The following is a 20280-nucleotide window of genomic DNA, read 5'->3' on the forward strand; positions in this document are numbered from 1 at the left end:
GGGGTTAGAGCTCTGAGGGCTGAAGCCTAATTGGCTGTGGCATCCCCAGAACCGGCTCTAGGATTTTTGGTGGCCCTAGACAAGAGGGAACTGGGGGGAACCAATTGCTGACCGGAGGGAGGGATGTTACAGGAGGCGGAAACAATTGTGAGCCAAGGGTGGGTTGTTGGAGATTGCGGGGAACCGGCGCAGCACTGAAAAAGCTATTTGCTCCCTGTGAATGCTGCACAATTAAAATGTCTTTCTCAAAATAAAAAATTGCAAGAACATTTAAAGCCTGAATTGTGCGGCCCGTGGGTGGTTGTGACCCTGCACAGAGCGTTTATGCCAGTAGCCAGAGAGTTGCTTATCCAGAGAAGGGGCATTTGCACGTTAGCGTCTGCCGTGGTCCGTGTGCAGCTACTAGGCTCCCGCTGTACAGCTCAGCTGGCAGATCTGGGACTGAAAGGGCTGCAGACACGCATTTCGGAGTACACGTTATAACATGCTTTCTCTCGAACTTGGGAGAATGCAACACGAGGGCAGTCCCAAAAGTAATGTGGTCGAGGAGGGAGCATTACCAGCCGCAACACAGACAGCACAAACCGTTTGTTGCAAACGCAGTCTGAGATTCGCTCGACATTTTCTCTTACCTTTGACTTAAGCCTGATGCTTCAGAAACACAGTTGGAAAGGTTCACTTTGGTGTGTGGCGAACAGGATAAAGTGAATCGTTCGTTCGTACTCATAGTGAGATAGGAAATTGAGGGAATCTATATACAGGAAGTAAAGAAGAACTTGGTTTTACTGTATAGTTAATCGTCTGATTAATACCTAGCGAAGGACAGTGTCAAACAGACGTCTGTGGGTGTGGAGTGGGGGCCTGCTGGGTGCGCAGGGGCGGAGTGGGCGGGTGGGTGTGAATGAGAGCGAGAGTCCAGCTGAGCCTGGGAATGATCCTCCCGTTGCCTCCGTGGGAACCGTCGCTCACTCTCCGGAGACGGCAGCCAGACAGAGACGTTCGGTTCGCCCGCTCGTTTCCTGTGGCCCCCGCGGGGGGCTGTCTCTCCACGTCACAGAGGGAGGTGTTGCTATACCGCATTTTCTCAAATACAGTAGCAGCGCACGCATTCGCCTGAACCGCTGCTCAACACGTTCTCCTGAACCGCTGCTCAACACGTTCTCCTAAACCACTGCTCAACACGTTCTCCTAAACCACTGCTCAACACGTTCTCCTAAACCACTGCTCAACACGTTCGCCTGAACCGCTGCTCAACACGTTCTCCTGAACCGCTGCTCAACACGTTCTCCTGAACCGCTGCTCAACACGTTCTCCTAAACCGCTGCTCAACACGTTCTCCTGAACCGCTGCTCAACACGTTCTCCTGAACCGCTGCTCAACACGTTCTCCTAAACCGCTGATCAACACGTTCTCCTAAACCGCTGCTCAACACGTTCTCCTAAACCGCTGCTCAACACGTTCTCCTGAACCGCTGCTCAACACGTTCTCCTGAACCGCTGCTCAACACGTTCTCCTGAACCGCTGCTCAACACGTTCTCCTGAACCGCTGCTCAACACGTTCTCCTAAACCGCTGCTCAACACGTTCTCCTGAACCGCTGCTCAACACGTTCTCCTGAACCGCTGCTCAACACGTTCTCCTAAACCGCTGCTCAACACGTTCTCCTGAACCGCTGCTCAACACGTTCTCCTAAACCGCTGCTCAACACGTTCTCCTGAACCGCTGCTCAACACGTTCTCCTAAACCGCTGCTCAACACGTTCTCCTGAACCGCTGCTCAACACGTTCTCCTGAACCGCTGCTCAACACGTTCTCCTGAACCGCTGCTCAACACGTTCTCTAAACCGCTGCTCAACACGTTCTCCTGAACCGCTGCTCAACACGTTCTCCTAAACCGCTGCTCAACACGTTCTCCTGAACCGCTGCTCAACACATTCTCCTAAACCGCTGCTCAACACGTTCTCCTGAACCGCTGCTCAACACGTTCTCCTAAACCGCTGCTCAACACGTTCTCCTAAACCGCTGCTCAACACGTTCTCCTGAACCGCTGCTCAACACGTTCTCCTGAACCGCTGCTCAACACGTTCTCCTGAACCGCTGCTCAACATGTTCTCCTAAACCGCTGCTCAACACGTTCTCCTGAACCGCAGCTCAACACGTTCTCCTAAACCGCTGCTCAACACGTTCTCCTGAACCGCTGCTCAACACGTTCTCCTAAACCGCTGCTCAACACGTTCTCCTGAACCACTGCTCAACACGTTCTCCTGAACCGCTGCTCAACATGTTCTCCTAAACCGCTGCTCAACACGTTCTCCTGAACCGCTGCTCAACACGTTCTCCTAAACCGCTGCTCAACACGTTCTCCTAAACCGCTGCTCAACACATTCTCCTGAACCGCTGCTCAACACGTTCTCCTGAACCGCTGCTCAACACGTTCTCCTGAACCGCTGCTCAACACGTTCTCCTGAACCACTGCTCAACACGTTCTCCTGAACCGCTGCACAAGACGAGTGAAAGCGGGAGTTTTCACAGTCCTCTCGTGAGATCGGCAGCGCATGAAGCCCATCATGAAAATAAAAAATAGAATTTCCCCCTGGAGCGAGGGTCTGCAACATGAATTTCTGCCAGCTGATTCCCACAAAACTTGATTACACCATTTTTGTTTCATGCTCACACACTTTCTCTCTCTTTCTCTATCTCTCTCCACAGCATTGGGAAGATATTTTGCAACCATTGCTGATTTGTGTATTCATTTTATTGTTTCATTTTTTTGCCAGGGAGTGATAACATTAAATTACTACACAAAGTACAAATACAATCATATTTAATACATGGTGAAGTGAATTTTCTTGGTAACTTCATTTCAGGTTCCCTAGCCACCTGTTCCATTCATTTTCCTTGTTACAAATGTTCTTGTTTTCATTTTACAGGTAGCTAAGAGACCAGGAACGTACAGTATAAAGATAAGGGGTATTTTTAAGACATTTTCTCCCTTGCTTCTAAATGTTCTTAAAAATAGTTTTCCTTCAGGAGATACACTGCAGATACTCTGCCACCACTTTATTTTCCAGAATAAGCTTTTTTTTAAAAAAAGAAATGCATTCTGTTCCAAAGTAATTTTCAAAATGGCCTCTCTGGCTCCCCCTACAGGTGGGGAATGCCCTTGCACAGGGACCCTGAGGTTTGGTGATTGTGACTCCTCCACTGACTCTTCTTCTGTGGTTCCCGCTCCAGGTGTGTACACTTCGGCAGAGACTCTCAGCTTTGGCGTTTCCTGATTGGCCGGGCTCCGCAGCGCCGTCGCGATGGACGTGAAGGACCGGCGCCACCGCTCGCTAAACAGGGGCGGCTGCGGGAAGGAGACGCACTACGCCTCCGCCTCCCTGGACGGCGAGGACTGCCGCGTGCCCACCCAGAAATCCTACAGCTCCAGCGAGACGCTCAAGGCCTACGACCGGCACGACCCACGCCTGCACTACACCGGCTGCATGACCGAGCTCGTCCACCGGGAGGTCAGCGAGTACTCCCGCCAAGGTGAGGCTCCGCCCTCCTCCGCCTTCCCGCCGCGCGGCTTCCTCCTCACCTGCTGCCCTTCCCTGTCACCTGTTTCAGGCTTTCTGTTCCTTACCTGCTGACACCCATCCCACCTGTGCCAGGCTTCTCCAATTTCTGAGCTACATTTAGCATGTTTAATGTGTTCCTGTGTGTGCATGAGTATTAAGATGTGACACTCTCTCTCAGAAAACCTACCGGCGTGAGATGATACTGTTGCCACTACATCCTCCACCTAAGACCCTGAAACATATTAGCTGTCGAAAGTTCAGTATGATAAAATGCACCTAATCTTGCTTAAATTAAAACAAACATCTCTTACCTGTGACGCCCAGTCCTTGTTTCTCTTTCCTGTGTCAGGTGTTACATACCTAGCGCACGTTAGAAGCACATGCGTACAGGTTGTACCCTTGAGCGAGGTACTTATCCTGCATTGCTTCAGTATATATCCAGCTGTATAGATGGATGCAATAGAAATGCTATGTAATAGTTGTGTGAGTCGCTCTGGATAAGAGAGTCTGCTAAATGCCTGCAATGTAAACGTAACGTCTGTACCTGGCCTTCAGAGCTTTCTGTTACCACACCTGCCCAGGTACTGTACTTGCAGTAAACCCAGGCAGTAGCCTCTTAACTGAGACCGGTTGTTGAGACGTGCGATCTGAGCTGCGTGAGACAGCGGCGTCCGCCTGTCTGTGGTGACTGACAGAAGCCTCCGCGCTGCGTGAGCGCTGTTTGCCCACAGGGCGCCCCGGCGAGCCTGCTGTACAGACATCCACCAGGCTCCATATCCTCCGCTCAGTCCCCCTCTCCTCTGCTCAGTCCCCCTCTCCTCTGCTCAGTCCCCCTCTCCTCCACTCAGTCCCCCTCTCCTCCACTCACTCCCCCTCTCCTCCACTCACTCCCCCTCTCCTCCGCTCAGTCCCCCTCTCCTCCGCTCACTCCCCCTCTCCTCCGCTCACTCCCCCTCTCCTCTACTCACTCCCCCTCTCCTCCGCTCAGTCCCCCTCTCCTCCACTCAGTCCCCCTCTCCTCCGCTCATTCCCCCTCTCCTCCGCTCAGTCCCCCTCTCCTCCACTCACTCCCCCTCTCCTCCACTCAGCCCCCCTCTCCTCTGCTCAGTCCCCCTCTCCTCCGCTCAGCCCCCCTCTCCTCTGCTCAGTCCCCCTCTCCTCCACTCAGCCCCCCTCTCCTCCACTCAGTCCCCCTCTCCTCCGCTCAGTCCCCCTCTCCTCCGCTCAGTCCCCCTCTCCTCCGCTCACTCCCCCTCTCCTCCGCTCAGTCCCCCTCTCCTCCGCTCAGTCCCCCTCTCCTCTGCTCAATCCCCCTCTCCTCCACTCAGTCCCCCTCTCCTCCGCTCACTCCCCCTCTCCTCCACTCAGTCCCCCTCTCCTCCACTCAGCCCCCCTCTCCTCCACTCACTCCCCCTCTCCTCTGCTCAGTCCCCCTCTCCTCCACTCAGCCCCCCTCTCCTCCACTCACTCCCCCTCTCCTCTGCTCAGTCCCCCTCTCCTCCGCTCAGTCCCCCTCTCCTCCACTCACTCCCCCTCTCCTCCACTCACTCCCCCTCTCCTCTGCTCAGTCCCCCTCTCCTCCGCTCAGCCCCCCTCTCCTCCACTCAGTCCCCCTCTCCTCTGCTCAGTCCCCCTCTCCTCCACTCAGTCCCCCTCTCCTCCGCTCAGTCCCCCTCTCCTCCACTCAGCCCCCCTCTCCTCCGCTCAGTCCCCCTCTCCTCCGCTCAGTCCCCCTCTCCTCCGCTCACTCCCCCTCTCCTCCACTCACTCCCCCTCTCCTCCGCTCAGTCCCCCTCTCTCCTCCACTCAGTCCCCCTCTCCTCCGCTCAGCCCCCCTCTCCTCCACTCAGTCCCCCTCTCCTCTGCTCACTCCCCCTCTCCTCCGCTCAGTCCCCCTCTCCTCCACTCAGTCCCCCTCCTCCGCTCAGTCCCCCTCTCCTCCGCTCAGTCCCCCTCTCCTCCGCTCAGTCCCCCTCTCCTCCACTCAGTCCCCCTCTCCTCCGCTCAGTCCCCCTCTCCTCCTCTCACTCCCCCTCTCCTCCACTCACTCCCCCTCTCCTCCACTCAGCCCCCCTCTCCTCTGCTCAGTCCCCCTCTCCTCCACTCACTCCCCCTCTCCTCCACTCAGCCCCCCTCTCCTCCACTCAGTCCCCCTCTCCTCCACTCACTCCCCCTCTCCTCCACTCAGTCCCCCTCTCCTCCACTCAGTCCCCCTCTCCTCCGCTCACTCCCCCTCTCCTCCGCTCACTCCCCCTCTCCTCCGCTCAGTCCCCCTCTCCTCCGCTCAGTCCCCCTCTCCTCTGCTCAGTCCCCCTCTCCTCCGCTCAGTCCCCCTCTCCTCCACTCAGTCCCCCTCTCCTCCGCTCAGTCCCCCTCTCCTCCACTCAGTCCCCCTCTCCTCTGCTCACTCCCCCTCTCCTCCACTCAGTCCCCCTCTCCTCCACTCAGTCCCCCTCTCCTCTGCTCAGTCCCCCTCTCCTCCGCTCAGTCCCCCTCTCGACTGCTCAGTCCCCCTCTCCTCCGCTCACTCCCCCTCTCCTCCACTCAGTCCCCCTCTCCTCCCCTCAGTCCCCCTCTCCTCTGCTCAGTCCTCCTCTCCTCTGCTCAGTCCCCCTCTCCTCCGCTCAGTCCCCTCTCCTCCGCTCAGTCCCCCTCTCCTCCACTCACTCCCCCTCTCCTCCACTCAGTCCCCCTCTCCTCCGCTCAGTCCCCTCTCCTCCACTCAGTCCCCCTCTCCTCCGCTCACTCCCCCTCTCCTCCACTCACTCCCCCTCTCCTCCACTCACTCCCCCTCTCCACTCAGTCCCCCTCTCCTCCACTCAGCCCCCCTCTCCTCCACTCAGTCCCCCTCTCCTCCCCTCAGTCCCCCTCTCCTCCACTCAGTCCCCCTCTCCTCCACTCAGTCCCCCTCTCCTCTGCTCACTCCCCCTCTCCTCCGCTCAGTCCCCCTCTCCTCCACTCAGTCCCCCTCTCCTCTGCTCAGCCCCCCTCTCCTCCGCTCACTCCCCCTCTCCTCCGCTCAGTCCCCCTCTCCACTCAGTCCCCCTCTCCTCCGCTCAGTCCCCCTCTCCTCCGCTCAGTCCCCCTCTCCTCCGCTCAGCCCCCCTCTCCTCTGCTCAGTCCCCCTCTCCACTCAGTCCCCCTCTCCTCCACTCAGCCCCCCTCTCCTCCGCTCACTCCCCCTCTCCTCTGCTCAGTCCTCTCTCCTCCACTCAGTCCCCCTCTCCTCCGCTCAGTCCCCCTCTCCTCCACTCAGTCCCCCTCTCCTCCCCTCAGTCCCCCTCTCCTCCACTCAGTCCCCCTCTCCTCCGCTCACTCCCCCTCTCCTCCGCTCAGTCCCCCTCTCCTCCGCTCACTCCCCCTCTCCTCCGCTCAGTCCCCCTCTCCTCCGCTCAGTCCCCCTCTCCTCCACTCAGTCCCCCTCTCCACTCAGTCCCCCTCTCCTCCACTCAGCCCCCCTCTCCTCCACTCAGTCCCCCTCTCCTCCGCTCAGTCCCCCTCTCCTCCACTCAGTCCCCCTGTCGACGTGCCGGTCGGTCTCCTGCGGGGCGGAGCTCCTGCAGGTGGGGATCCTGCAGGTCTTTCTCTGTGATAACTCTCCCACTGTGCCTCTCTGCTGTCACACTCCTTTCATTTCTGCATTCGTTTGACCCAACACCCGTCCTCACCAGTGTCCGGCAGGGAAGCAGAGAGAGGCCTACTGGCTTTTAAAGGGTAAGGGCGTTGTAGTCAAATCTACGCGTGTGATTAGTATGAAAGTGGCACCAGAGTTACCAGAGAATTATGGGTGTCCTGGAGAAATTTGTGGGTGGACTGGGATGGGAGATTGCAGTCATGGACCTAGTGGGGAGGGGGGGGGGGGCGGGGGGCTGATGGTGTGGGGGCAAGGAAAGCTTGCAATCGCACACCTGAGTGGAACCTCCATTTGTTTTTGGTGTACCAAAAACATGGGTGTGCCTAGGACACCCAGGACACAATGTGCCACCCCCCCAGTGCTGTACAATTTAACTGACTGTTTGAATCTGTGATTATTATTATTATTATTATTATTATTATCATTATTATTATTATTTAACTGGCAGAACAATGGAGAGCAGGAGGAGCATTTTTCAAGCCCAGATGAACTATGTCGATCCCGGGTTTACACCCTGGAAAAGCCCACTTACGCTTACGTCAGGCTAACATCATACTGTGCATCCTTGCTGAAATCATACGCACATTAGAGTGTGTTAAGCGAGAGCCTACTCAGTACATTTTCCAGTTATAATTGGGTCTGAACCCTTGCGAGTCTGGGCTTGCGGCGCGGTCCGCGGGGTGGCCCGTTGTTAAACCGCGTGCGAGGCTCCCCCGTGCAGAGTGGGATTGATTCCCAGCAGTGATGCCGTCTCAGCTGTGGTCCCTCCCCTGCCTGTTGCCCTCTCTGCTTTTTAAGCATGTTTCTGTTTGGATGAAGAAACAAAAACACAAACGGTGCGCGGACTGTCCTGCTCTCTGACAAACAAAACAGAACTTCAATCAAATGTGAACTTTTGAAAGTCACATCCCTCATATTTACCTGTCTCTATCCATCCTTCTGGTCGTGGTCACGGGAGGCCTTGAGCCCATCCCAGCATGCATTGGGCATGAGGCAGGAATATACCATGGAAAGGTCAGCAGTTCACCGCAGGGCACACCTTTTTAATGAAGTAGGTGATGCGCTTACAAGCCAAAGGCTACGCTAATTAGGGGAAACATCCAGCTGAAATCCTAAACGCAGAATATACTTAAACATACTGCAAATGCAGATGAATACCCATAATGCTGTGTACAGGGATTAATTATCCGTGTATCTAATTTGCATCGAAAGCCCTGCATATTGTGGAACATATAAATATAAGTCGAACAGGCTTTTTACAGCATAAGACTCTGCAGACCCAAGGGCTTGCCCCTGATTGGTGCCCTTTCAGTGACACGTGCACAAACCAGCCTCCCGATCCACACTGCCAAAAACAAAACTTCTGCCGGGAACACCGAAACAAAGACGGCAAACCCCGCTAAGACCTGAGTTGTTATCAGGGTGTAAACAGAGAGAACTGGGCGCTGGCAGAGTATCTCCTCACTGTCAGAGATATAAACAGAGGGTGTGTGGACCCTGACCAAACACAGGCTCCACGATCACACTTCTGCCCGTGGAAAACGGCCAACCGCAAAGGTCACGGGTGCTAAAAGAATGTGTGCCTGTCTGCCTGGTTACCGAGAGACAGGCGAGGGGGAGACATCGAGGCACTTCCTCCTGCGCTGTGATGAGCATTCAGAGGAATGGCAAACGTGCGTCGGTACAGCCTCCCATTCTAAAATATGACTTTATTGCCAGAAAAATAACGGCAAGGAAAATAATAAAATATCGGTCCTGTTAGTGGAGGGACAAGCAGTCCCACCAGACCCCATCGTTGCCTGAGAACGCTGAGGTACACCCAGAACTGGCTTATGAATAAGTTATCGGATTGGTGAGAATAGTAGCCAATAATAAAATTTGCTTTACTGTGTTTGTGTTTTCTTTACTGTGTATTGCTTAACTATTACAATAGTCATTAATGTAATGAATGTTCGACATGTATACATTCCATCATCTTAAATGTACTGTGCCTTTGGTATTCAGATGTTTTTTTTTTGTACTTCAAAGAGGTGTACAGAATGGCTGTGCTAACAAAGCACAGAATTGAACTGAGTGAAAGAGGATTGAGTCAAGGGAGAAAGGGAAGGCGAATAAGAGTGTAAGTGAGATTGAGTGAGTGTAAGAGTGAGTGAGTGAGGGTGTGAGTGTGTGAGTCAGTGAGTGTGTGAGTTAGTGAGTCAGTGAGTGGTTAGGTGGGTGAGTGAGCGAGCGAGCGAGCGAGTGAGCGAGTGAGTGTGTGAGTGAGTGAGTGAATGAGTGAGTGAGTGAGTGAGGGTGTGAGTGAGTGATTCACTGAGTGGGTAGGTGGGTGAGCGAGTGAGTGAGTGAGTGATTCAGTGAGTGGGTAGGTGGGTGAGCGAGTGAGTGAGTGAGTGATTCAGTGAGTGGGTAGGTGGGTGAGCGAGCGAGCGAGCGAGTGAGCGAGTGAGTGTGTGAGTGAGTGAATGAGTGAGTGAGTGAGTGAGTGAGGGTGTGAGTGAGTGATTCACTGAGTGGGTAGGTGGGTGAGCGAGTGAGTGAGTGAGTGAGTGAGGGTGTGAGTGAGTGATTCACTGAGTGGGTAGGTGGGTGAGCGAGTGAGTGAGTGAGTGATTCAGTGAGTGGGTAGGTGGGTGAGCGAGTGAGCGAGTGAGTGAGTGAGTGATTCAGTGAGTGGGTAGGTGGGTGAGCGAGTGAGCAAGTGAGTGAGTGAGTGAGGGGCCTACACAGTGGATTTGTGTAAGAGCAGAGGCAGTTGTTGAGGGTATCTCAGGAGACGGGTCATTGGCTCCTGACTAGATGATTGGATTAGACCCTAAACCCCTTGTAATTAATGTGTGTTGGATCCTGACATCCCAGTGATTAAGAGTTAAGTCTCTAATGAAGACTTTGGGGCAGAAGTCTTCTGTGAGGTGTGTGAGAATTACAGAGCTTGTGTCAGTACCAGAAGATCTGGTGCTATATTTGCTAAACATTTTTTTTAAAGCATGCAAAACTGTATTTTAAGCATATACGTCCAATCATATCATACAAATCACAGCATGAACATTGCTCAAAATATAGTAATGAAATTTGTTGAGAGCAGCGAAGAGTTACTGCCATTTCAGATTTGGAGTTCAAAAGTTGGATGTAATTACATCATAACAATTAAGTGGATTTATCCAACACAGATAGCTGACTTCATCAGTCGAGAAAGAATGAAGATATTATTGAAATAGAAATAAGGAGGAAAGGCATTTATGTGTTTGTGTGGGTGTGTGTGTGTGTGTGTGTGTGGGTGTTTTATCACTGCGAAGCGTAGATAAGTATGCCTGCTGCCTGCTGCAGTGAAAGAATTTGACTGTAAATAAATGAACAAAATTTTAAATTTTAATGTTGTTTTTCCTTTTTAGAAGATAATGAAAAACATTTCCTTTCCCATCTTAGAACTCAAACTAATTGGAAATGTTGTTTTGTTTGTTCTTTTAAAACCTAATTCTTTCATTGTTATCCACATAATCCTACAATTATGGATGTGTAGTAGTTGGTAGCTAATTGAGCCTTACAAATTTTCCTAAACATTTCAACTTCTCGCTCACAATTAATTTTAGACATAATTCAAAATTTAATTCATATCCCTGTGAATGTGATAGCACGGCATTCTCATTCTTCATTTCTGTCTACTTTAAATGGATTATAATCTATGACTAAACTGCATACATACAGTGCCATAAAAAAGAATTTCCCCCCTTCCTGATTTCCTCTATTACTGTATATTATTATTATTATTATTTAATTTAATAAAAAAGTTATCAACAACACGTCAAATGTTTTTCCATATATTATGCAAAAGTGCGATGTAGCACTTGTTTCTCTGTTCTGAGCCTTCCGTCTAATTAGCCACTGGATCATGTTGAACAGTGATTTTAACTGAATCATTGCGCTCCGTTTGATTTAGTTTCTTTTTTTAATGATCATTTTGGTCATGAACCATTGGTTTTCAACCCTCGTCACGTGACAATGCAGTGGGATGCATATGACTTCATCGTAGCTGAGCGCAATATCGCAGTTGGCTGTTGACGTACCGTGTATCCCTTGAGAACACTGGGGCCAATTACAGCATGCGATTGCGTTGCCCCATGGGAGTGTACAAGGACAGAGTCAGCACTTGCACGGCTCAGATGCATTTTCAGAAGGTGAGGTGCATCACCGTACTGAGAACATGACTGCTGTTCATTATTATTTTTTAAAACTCTCTTAAATCACTTAAATGCGCGAATACAGAAACGAAACAGTCGGTGCGTTGTATCTTAACGTATGGAACTGCATCCATGTTTGTTAAAGGCGCATTGTATCCTTTTTATAGTCTATGGTTGCATCCTTGAAAGACAGCTGTAGTCTGCGGAGGCACGACTGAAAATTCAAACGATAAACAGAGGAAAACAATGTTCTGAAAAATAAATAAATAAAACGGGAAAGGATGTGTACGTATTGCAAGGCTGGCGTCTACATACGTATTGAACGCTTGCATGAGAACGGAAGAAAAGGCCGACTATTTCAGAATGAAGTGGCCACTCATTGCTCAGGCGCAAAGAGGGTACGGCTTCAGCCACTGACGTCAGAGCTCGAGAGCGCTGCGAAACGGTGATTTCCCTGGTGATTTCCCTGTTCCATTGAATACGCATCCACCGCCATTCCGCGCGCGCACATATCAGACTGCAAGCGGCAACCCATTCATTTGCTCTGAGATTTATTATGTGATAAAAGGGCAAAGACAAGACCGAGCGCGTGAGCGATGGCCGAGTTTGCTTTTCTTAAGAAGTAAGACTTGCGCGCACAGGACGCCATGCGAGCAGATGGTCTTTAAGAGAGCGCATTGAGGAAAAACTCTTCCATCCGGGTGATATACGCCATCCACTCTGCCGTCTGAAATGGACGCCGGGTTCCATGATAACGACCCGCGAGTCCTGAGCTCAGGAAGAGGGGGAGGCTATCGGCATTCACATACTCTCTTATGTTATCGATGGCCTTCCTCTGCATCTGAGCTCAGGAAGAGGGGGAGGCTATAGGCATTCACATACTCTCTTATGTTATCGATGGCCTTCCTCTGCATCTGAGCTCAGGAAGAGGGGGAGGCTATAGGCATTCACATACTCTCTTATGTTATCAATGGCCTTCCTCTGCATCTGTTCAACACACACCTCCTCTTTGGGCCTGCTCTCTCCTCCACGCACCTCCTCTACAGTTGTGCTCCTGTTAAAATGATACTGTTTTCCTAAGGGAACCCACCAGGTTTTCATGGCACTTAAACCAAAGAAATCCCATAGCAGAGAGCGGTTTTATTCCTCCTTAAATGAAATGTCCACAGAGGTGGTGTGCTTTCACATTCTCCCTGAAACGAGCTTGCTGGCTCGGCATACCTCCATTTTCTTTTTTTTCTATTTATTATGTGTGTGCGTATGTGTGTGTGTGTGTGTGTGCGCGTGCGAGCGTACGTGTGTGTGCTTTTTTCTGCATTCAAAGCCGCGTAAGCAAAGATCAAAAGAAGTACAAAGACCCTTCTGGGCATTAAAAATAAATGAGGTTCAGATTAAATGTGGATTCTGGTGAACCGAAGCGCCAGTCTTGGGCCTGCCGAGTTGCTGAGTTATCGCAGAGTTTGTCGAGCGTCGGCGTTCCTGCACGCCTCCACCATTGGCCAATCAGGAGCCTCACGTCAGCGCGACCCATTGCAGGGGGGCAGGTAGAGAGCACACCCCCCACCCCCCATTTTACCTGTATTCCTACTTTCAGCATTAATAAACACAACTGGGGGAGAGAGACGGTGAGAGACAGGAAATGAAGAAGAGGGGAGGAATATACGCTGAGAGAGAATGAGCTAACCAAGGCAGGCTAGCCCGGAATGAGTGGCAAGCAGGGTTATTAACGACCGCGTTCAATCAAAACCACAATTTATTCATAGTTAAAAATAAAGAGCCAAATTAAACGTGCTATGATATTAAGCCCATTTAATTCAGTTGAGATTTTAAATTAGTTTTTTATCCTCATGCAACAATACACAGCTACTGTTCAGTCCCGGAGGATTTGGTATTGGTCATTTAGAGACCATGTTTTTTTTGTTGTTTTTTTTTTTTTTTTTAAAAACATTATTAAATGTCATTTACATTTTAACCATCACTTACTGAGCTGCCAATCAGGAGCAAATTGTGTCAGACCTCCAGCACTCATGTTTAAAAGGAGTTATATCAAAAGGAAATTTAATTATTTTCCCCATTTATAAATTGAAAAATCAAGTGTATGTCTTTATTGTGTGGCTTAATGAGCACTTCAGCGGTAAAAAAAAAAGCGATTTTACGGGGTCTAATTAAATGCTAATGCGAGATGACATGTAAAGTAATCATTGGTTGCCAGTTTTACTTCCTATTTTTAAACACACATATTATAATTATTCTTATTTTACCTAATCTTGTTCATATGGTAGATACAAAAGGGAGAGCGAGCGAGAGGAGAGGGCTGTGTGGTTTGTAGTGGTCTCTCGGCCTTTATCAGTAAAATGGAGGGGACAAAGAGTGGAGGGGGGGGAGAGGGTGGAGGGAGAGACCAGAGAGGAGGGGGAGAGGGTGGAGGGAGAGACCAGAGAGGAGGGGGAGAGGGTGGAGGGAAAGAACAGAGAGGAGGGGGGAGAGGGTGGAGGGAAAGAACAGAGAGGAGGGGGAGAGGGTGGAGGGAAAGAACAGAGAGGAGGGGGAGAGGGTGGAGGGAGAGAAAAGAGAGGAGGGAGGAGAGGGTGGAGGGAGAGACCAGAGAGGAGGGGGAGAGAGGGTGGAGGGAGAGACCAGAGAGGAGGGAGGAGAGGGTGGAGGGAAAGAACAGAGAGGAGGGGGAGAGAGGGTGGAGGGAGAGACCAGAGAGGAGAGGGAGAGGGTGGAGGGAAAGAACAGAGAGGAGGGGGAGAGAGGGTGGAGGGAGAGAACAGAGGAGGGGGGAGAGGGTGGAGGGAGAGAACAGAGGAGGCGGGAGAGGGTGGAGGGAAAGAACAGAGAGGAGGGAGGAGAGGGTGGAGGGAAAGAACAGAGAGAAGGGGGAGAGAGGGTGGAGGGAAAGAACAGAGAGGAGGGAGGAGAGGGTGGAGGGAAAGAACAGAGAGGAGGGGGAGAGAGGGTGGAGGGAGAGAAAAGAGAGGAGGGGGAGAGGAGGTGGAGGGAGAGAACAGAGAGGAGGGGAGGGAGAGAACAGGCTGGCTAACCAGGCCCAGCAGCAGATAGGATTGTTAATTAAGAGCTAAAAGCCGCTGGTGCCCTGGCAGGACTGGAGAGAGCCGCTGGTGTCTGAACAGAGGAGCACTCTGTGATGGACCGCGGGTAGGACAGGTAGGGAGGGAGGGAGGAGGACAGCCAGCCTGCTGGTAGGCCAGATCCATGCCAGCGCGTCCTGGAGCCTGACTGTCTGACTGTGGTGCAGCGGTCTGACTGTGGGCTCACAGACATCACATTTATTTGACCAACACTTTTACCCAAAGCGACGCGCAATAAATGCATACCAAAGGTCACTGGTACAACTACAAAACACAGGTCCGATAAGGTACAGTACTCATTTTGTAGCAGTTATTCATAGCCATGAACACATTAAGTAAGTCCAGTTCACACAGTAAACATTACTCTCTGACCTTGCCTATGCTAAGTCAAACTAGGAGGCAAGACAAGCTACAACATCAAGTTAATGATACAGAGTAAAATGTAAGTGCTGGGTGGAAGTAGACATAGGCCTGCTGCTCATATCAAAGGAAAGTCCAAAATGGATTCCCCTACCTTACACCCTCATGCTCACATCCCACCTCGGCCCTTCTCCAGACCCCTAAACTACTGCTGAAGGAACTGATTCATAAATTTGTCATCTCTGTTGTGTAGGACCCCCCCAACCCCAAACCCCAAACCCCCACTCACTCGGTGGTGTTCCCCTCCTTTTAATTATTGCACCTCTGTCATCACCACAAAAAAAATATAATAATTTTTTTTTATTTTTTATAAGCGGGCAGTATTAAAAATAATACTGGCATAGTATGGCTGTCTTGGCCGTGCGATATTTTGGACGTGTATAGTTTTTTTTTTTTTGGTTCTTTTTTGGAGAGTAGAGGGCTTTCTTGAAAGCTTTGTAAGCAATATGTGCGCGCATATGGAAAGCAAAGCCAGGTTAAGAGCCTGGGCTGGCTCCTGTGGCGGCGCAGAGAGTCCTGGTCGGGGCTCAGGATTGTGTGTGCCGCGTACGGGGCCCATATGGTGGCTGGGAACGACGGAATCCCAGGGATCTGGTAATAACCGTCTCGGGGCCCCCCGAACAGCACCGCCATTCCACTTAAGAGCAGTTTATCTCCCCGTAACATCTGCTGCTATGTGCTGTGGCCCCTAACTCACACATTCCCAAGCGCGGGAGAGAGAGGACTCTTCTGAGTGGAGGAAGGGAACATTACTCCTCGCTTCTGATTGGTGATTTGGTTCCTCGCTGTCCCAACAGTAAGATGTCAGATTGGAACGGGGGCTTTAATCTGGGACCTCAGTTGACACCGGAGTTCCGTGTGTGTGTGTGTGTGTGTGTGTGTGTCATTTTCTTGCAGCAGTGTCTGAACGCATGACTGCATGCGTGTGTCTGTTTGGCAGTAGATGTACACTTCCCCGAGTGAAAATAGCCCTGGGGTTCAATTATTGATAAAGAGGAGATATTTAACAGTTTAAAGTCATTTGCATTCTTTCTCAACAGCAGGTTATTACTGCAGACAGCTGGGAGACTGTGAAAAGCGTTTCCGTGGCGATGTGCAGGGATGTCAGTGCCCCCGTGCTCGATGCTCTGACTGAACAAATCAGGCTTTAATGTTTCTCTGTGTGCATATTACGCTGATTTTACACTGATGACAGATTCACATTGTCTGTGGAACTGTTTACCCTTTGCTGTAATCAAATGTGTTGTGTGAATTTTGTCTGTGTGTACATGTGTTTCTGTGTGTGTGTTTGTCTGCCCACGCTTGTGTGCGTGTGTGTGTGTGCGCATGTGTGTGTATGTGCATGTATGTGCATACATGTGTGTGCATGTGTGTGTGCGTAAAATGTTCCTCAGCGTGTGTGTGTGCCTGCGTGTGTGTGTGTGTGTGTGCATTCATGCGTGTACGTGTGAGTGTTTGATTTAATATTAATGGGGTGTTCCTGCGGTTTGTGTACACTAGCCACGGATGGATTATGAAAGAGCCTGGATTTTTAATGAGGAGTTGGATCATGCTCATAACTGTGCAGCAGAGAGGAGAACTTGGGTCAAGGTAATGGGGGATTCCACATATACTGTATGGTTAACAGGCTCTCTAGAAAGTCAGGCTGTTGACCTGCTCCTGCGATCTTTTTGAGGAGGGCAAGAATTTATTTATCTGCCAAGCACGCTTGAGAAGCATACAAGGCTTGAAGGTCGACTGACAAGTAAAAGTGTGATTCGTCCCCTCAGGATTGTATGGGTTTCTATGGATTCTGTGTGTGTGTGTGTGTGTGTGTGCATGCATTTGTATATGTGCGAATGTAAGTATGTGTATATTTGCTTTCTGTGTGCATGCATGTGTGCTTGCTTAACGTACATGTTTGAATGTGTACATGTCTTTGTGCATCTGCATTTGCATCTGCACCTTGTTGTGTGAATGTTTTATCTTGGTGTGTGTGTCTGTGTGCATCTCTGGGTATGGATATGTGTGTGGGCATGTTTACTGTGTGTGTGCATGCATTTCTAATGTCCAAAGCCAACAGCCTAATTTACATTAATGATATGACAATCCCACAAATCGGGAAAACTGGCCTTTAATATGTTTTCGCATCTCCACCCTTCCCACCCATCGCCCTCAGCTGGACCTCTAACCCTGCTTCCCGCCCCCCCCACACACACATGCACACGGACATATACACTCCATGAACATGCACTCCGGATTTCAAATGCACATTATATGCTAATGTTGAAATAATGCTAATTTGCTTAGCCCACACAAGCCCACACGCTGTCATCAGAACATACAGAAGCCAACCTTAAACATCGGATACGAGCATCTTTCCATCACATTGCCATGCAGTACAATATAGTTGTCCAAATGAAAACAAAGTCTGGACGCTATGACTGAAAGTAAGTCACTGCTAAACATGATCCAGTGGCTATATCAGTTTTTCACATTCATTACATTACATTTATTTGGCAGATGCTTTTATCCCAGGCAAAGTATAATAAGTGCATACCGAAGGTCACTGGAACAACTACAAACACAGGTCTGATAAGGCACAATGCTCATTAAGCACCATTTATTCATAGCCGTGAGCACGTTAAGTCCAGCTCACACAGTCAGCATAGGCTAGGCCAGAGAGTTAGGGTAAGTCAAACTAGGAGGCATGACGACGAGCTACGGCGTCAAGATAAGGAACGTTCACCCAGCAGTAAAAGTTATGCTGGACATTAAGTAAAGGGAGCGGGCTCTGCGTTATGTAAACCAAACGGAAATAAACGACAAGACCCCGCGTTGGAGAGCGGGCGGGCGGGGAAACGACGTTTAAAAACCGGTGGCGTTATTAAAATGCACGCGTCCAAATCAATTTTTGGAAATGTCAAGACATTTGGGGGGGAGACGCCGAAAGTTTACTCAGTCCTAAGTGGCGAAAGAGTAAATCGTTCATCCCCCTGACGCGTGCGTTTTGTCTCTCTCATTGATTGCGTTCTCCCCGCGTTGTTTTCCTTCAGGTTTAGGGCGCTTTGGGGCTCATTTGCACTCGGTGCAGTCTCTGTCCCTCGAGTCCTCCCCACTCCTGCTGCTGTGTGTGTGGCCCTGTGTGTGTGTCCTGTGCGGCGCTGACGTAGCGTAGATGTGGGTCCGGTCCAGTGGGGACCACATGTACTGTTCTCTGTAAGAGTTGATTTAACACTGAATGTACCTGAACACTGAATTGTACCGTGTATCACCCCCCCCCCCCACCCCCTTGAACTGAGTCTAATCCCCATCCAAAAAAAAAAAAGAAAAGAAAAACGGTTAGCTCAGATGCTGGCAGGGGCGGCAGTATAGGATAATGGAACTGCAGATTCAGTTCCCTGCTAGAACGCTGTCATTGCACCCGTGAACCTGAATTGTTCCAGTAAAGCATAATTGTAAATGTACCGCAATTATGATGGCTGTGCTTAAAACAGCCTTGGACTCGCTGGCCTTCGTGTTGCTTTACTTTGACGCAGCCCAAAGCAACAGAAAATTACCGATCAGATCTGGTGCCATTCACGTTTCATGAAACAAAGACAACCTGGCGCACGGTCTGGCACTATGTGAACGTTTGTGAGTCGTCCCAATCGTGGCATCTTTCAGAACAGGGGCTGCTCAACTCCAGGTCCTGCGGCCGCAGTTTCTGCAGGCGTATGGCCCAGACATGATTTCGGGAAGTAAAGCTCATTAGTGAAATCGGGTGGTCGTGGGGCATGGTTGGATCAAACACCTGCAGGCACTGCGGCCCACAGGACCCGGCGTCGAGTAGCCCCTGCTTTCAAACCTTGTGAAACGCACGTAGCGGTTTCGGTTGCTGTTCGCAGGCTCTCGGCTGTGTTTGACAGATCGCTTATTATGCAAGCACGAGCTTTTCCTACCCTGTCCTTTAGAGACACTGCGAAGGCGTGGAACAAAACAAACTGATTAATAAACTTAATTATCGGCAAAGGACGAGAATAAAAATTCCACTTGTAGGGTACTTTTTATTCATTAAAGAGAAATATCCCCCTGCGTCCCAGCAGAAACATGAAAATATTGCCCATGAAAATGTTTTTCTAAAATATTTATTTTATCTTTATTTAGTGTCCCTTAGTGACCAGTGACTTATGTTCCCTATAGGGGACAAAATTGAACTTCTGGGTCTGAGGAGGACCTGCAATGAGAGAGGCCAGAGTCTAAATGTGTTATGACTGTTTTTTTTAATACCATGCATATGATAGCTAGTCCAAAATTCTGCTTAGTATGCAGTGTGCTGTTCGTATTTACTGAGCTACAAAAGTGTGTGTGTTACATTGAACATGCATCATAATGAGAGTTAGGAGCTAGCAAAGGCATGTTTAGTGTGTGTGTGTATGTGTGTGTATGTGTGTATAGCCAAGTGTGTATTTTACCCTAACAGAGCATGTTTAGTGTGTGTGTGTGTGTGTGTGCGTGTGTGTGTGTATAGCCAAGTGTGTATTTTACCCTAACAGAGCATGTTTAGTGTGTGTGTGTGTGTGTGTGTGTGTGTATAGCCAAGTGTGTTTTTACCCTAACAGAGCATGTTTAGTGTGTGTGTGTGTGTGTGCGTGTGTGTGTGTATAGCCAAGTGTGTATTTTACCCTAACAGAGCATGTTTAGTGTGTGTGTGTGTGTGTGTGTGTGTAGCCAAGTGTGTTTTTACCCTAACAGGCCAGAGATGTTGATGTCTGTGGGAGCGCACTGAAGTGTTTTTAGCTCAGCGTCTGGCTAAGCGAAGGCGGACCGGCGTATTCACAACAGGTTGTTTCACAGGCCAGCGGGCGCATCATGCAAACGCTGCCACTGTCCGGCTCCTGGCCCTCTCAGCTCTCAGCAGCTGCAGAGGTGGGGTACCTGCAGACCACAGTAAAGCGGGGGATTTGGGTTAGGGTTGCCAGATTTATAATTTGTGAAAATTAGACGCCATGCATGTGCGCACGTAGGACAGCTTAAAGTTTGATCGCGGAGAGGGAGTCAGAACTGGAGGATTGTAGCAGAATATGTGTAGCAGTGGAGAGGGAAGATTAAATGAATTGCAAACTAGCGGTCAGATTTCAATAGGTTGTTCTGACCAGACGTTTATCTTGTTCGGTCGGGACCACAAACTGGATCTGACCTGTTTTTGACCTGTTTTGGTCCAAAAACCGCACATGTGGCACCCCTAGTTTGGACCCCTTTCCCGCGGAGGCGAAGCTGACAGTAAGCCAGACTGCGTTTCAGTGCGGCTGCACCTCAGCTGACGTAGCCAATTGCTGAGTACAGAGCGAGTCGGGAACGGATAGTGATGTCACTGTTGGAGGGGGGTGGGAGGTGGGGGCTGCACTGGGGGGGGGGGGGGGGGGGGGGGGGG

General features: G+C 50.4%; 1 protein-coding gene across 2 annotated transcripts in view; it reads left to right on the plus strand.

The window, feature by feature from the left end:
* The window catches only part of LOC118235743 (teneurin-2-like), a 364321-nt gene that overhangs the window by 70622 nt on the left and 273419 nt on the right, over positions 1-20280 (plus strand). For both annotated transcript variants that reach the window (XM_035433481.1, XM_035433482.1), the window contains exon 2: positions 3233-3532. In XM_035433481.1, the coding sequence (XP_035289372.1) occupies positions 3304-3532 (229 nt within the window). In that variant the 5' untranslated portion in view covers positions 3233-3303. The remainder of the gene's footprint in view (positions 1-3232; positions 3533-20280) is intronic.

Source organism: Anguilla anguilla, chromosome 9, assembly GCF_013347855.1.
Source record: "Anguilla anguilla isolate fAngAng1 chromosome 9, fAngAng1.pri, whole genome shotgun sequence".
NCBI classification, from domain to species: domain Eukaryota; kingdom Metazoa; phylum Chordata; class Actinopteri; order Anguilliformes; family Anguillidae; genus Anguilla; species Anguilla anguilla.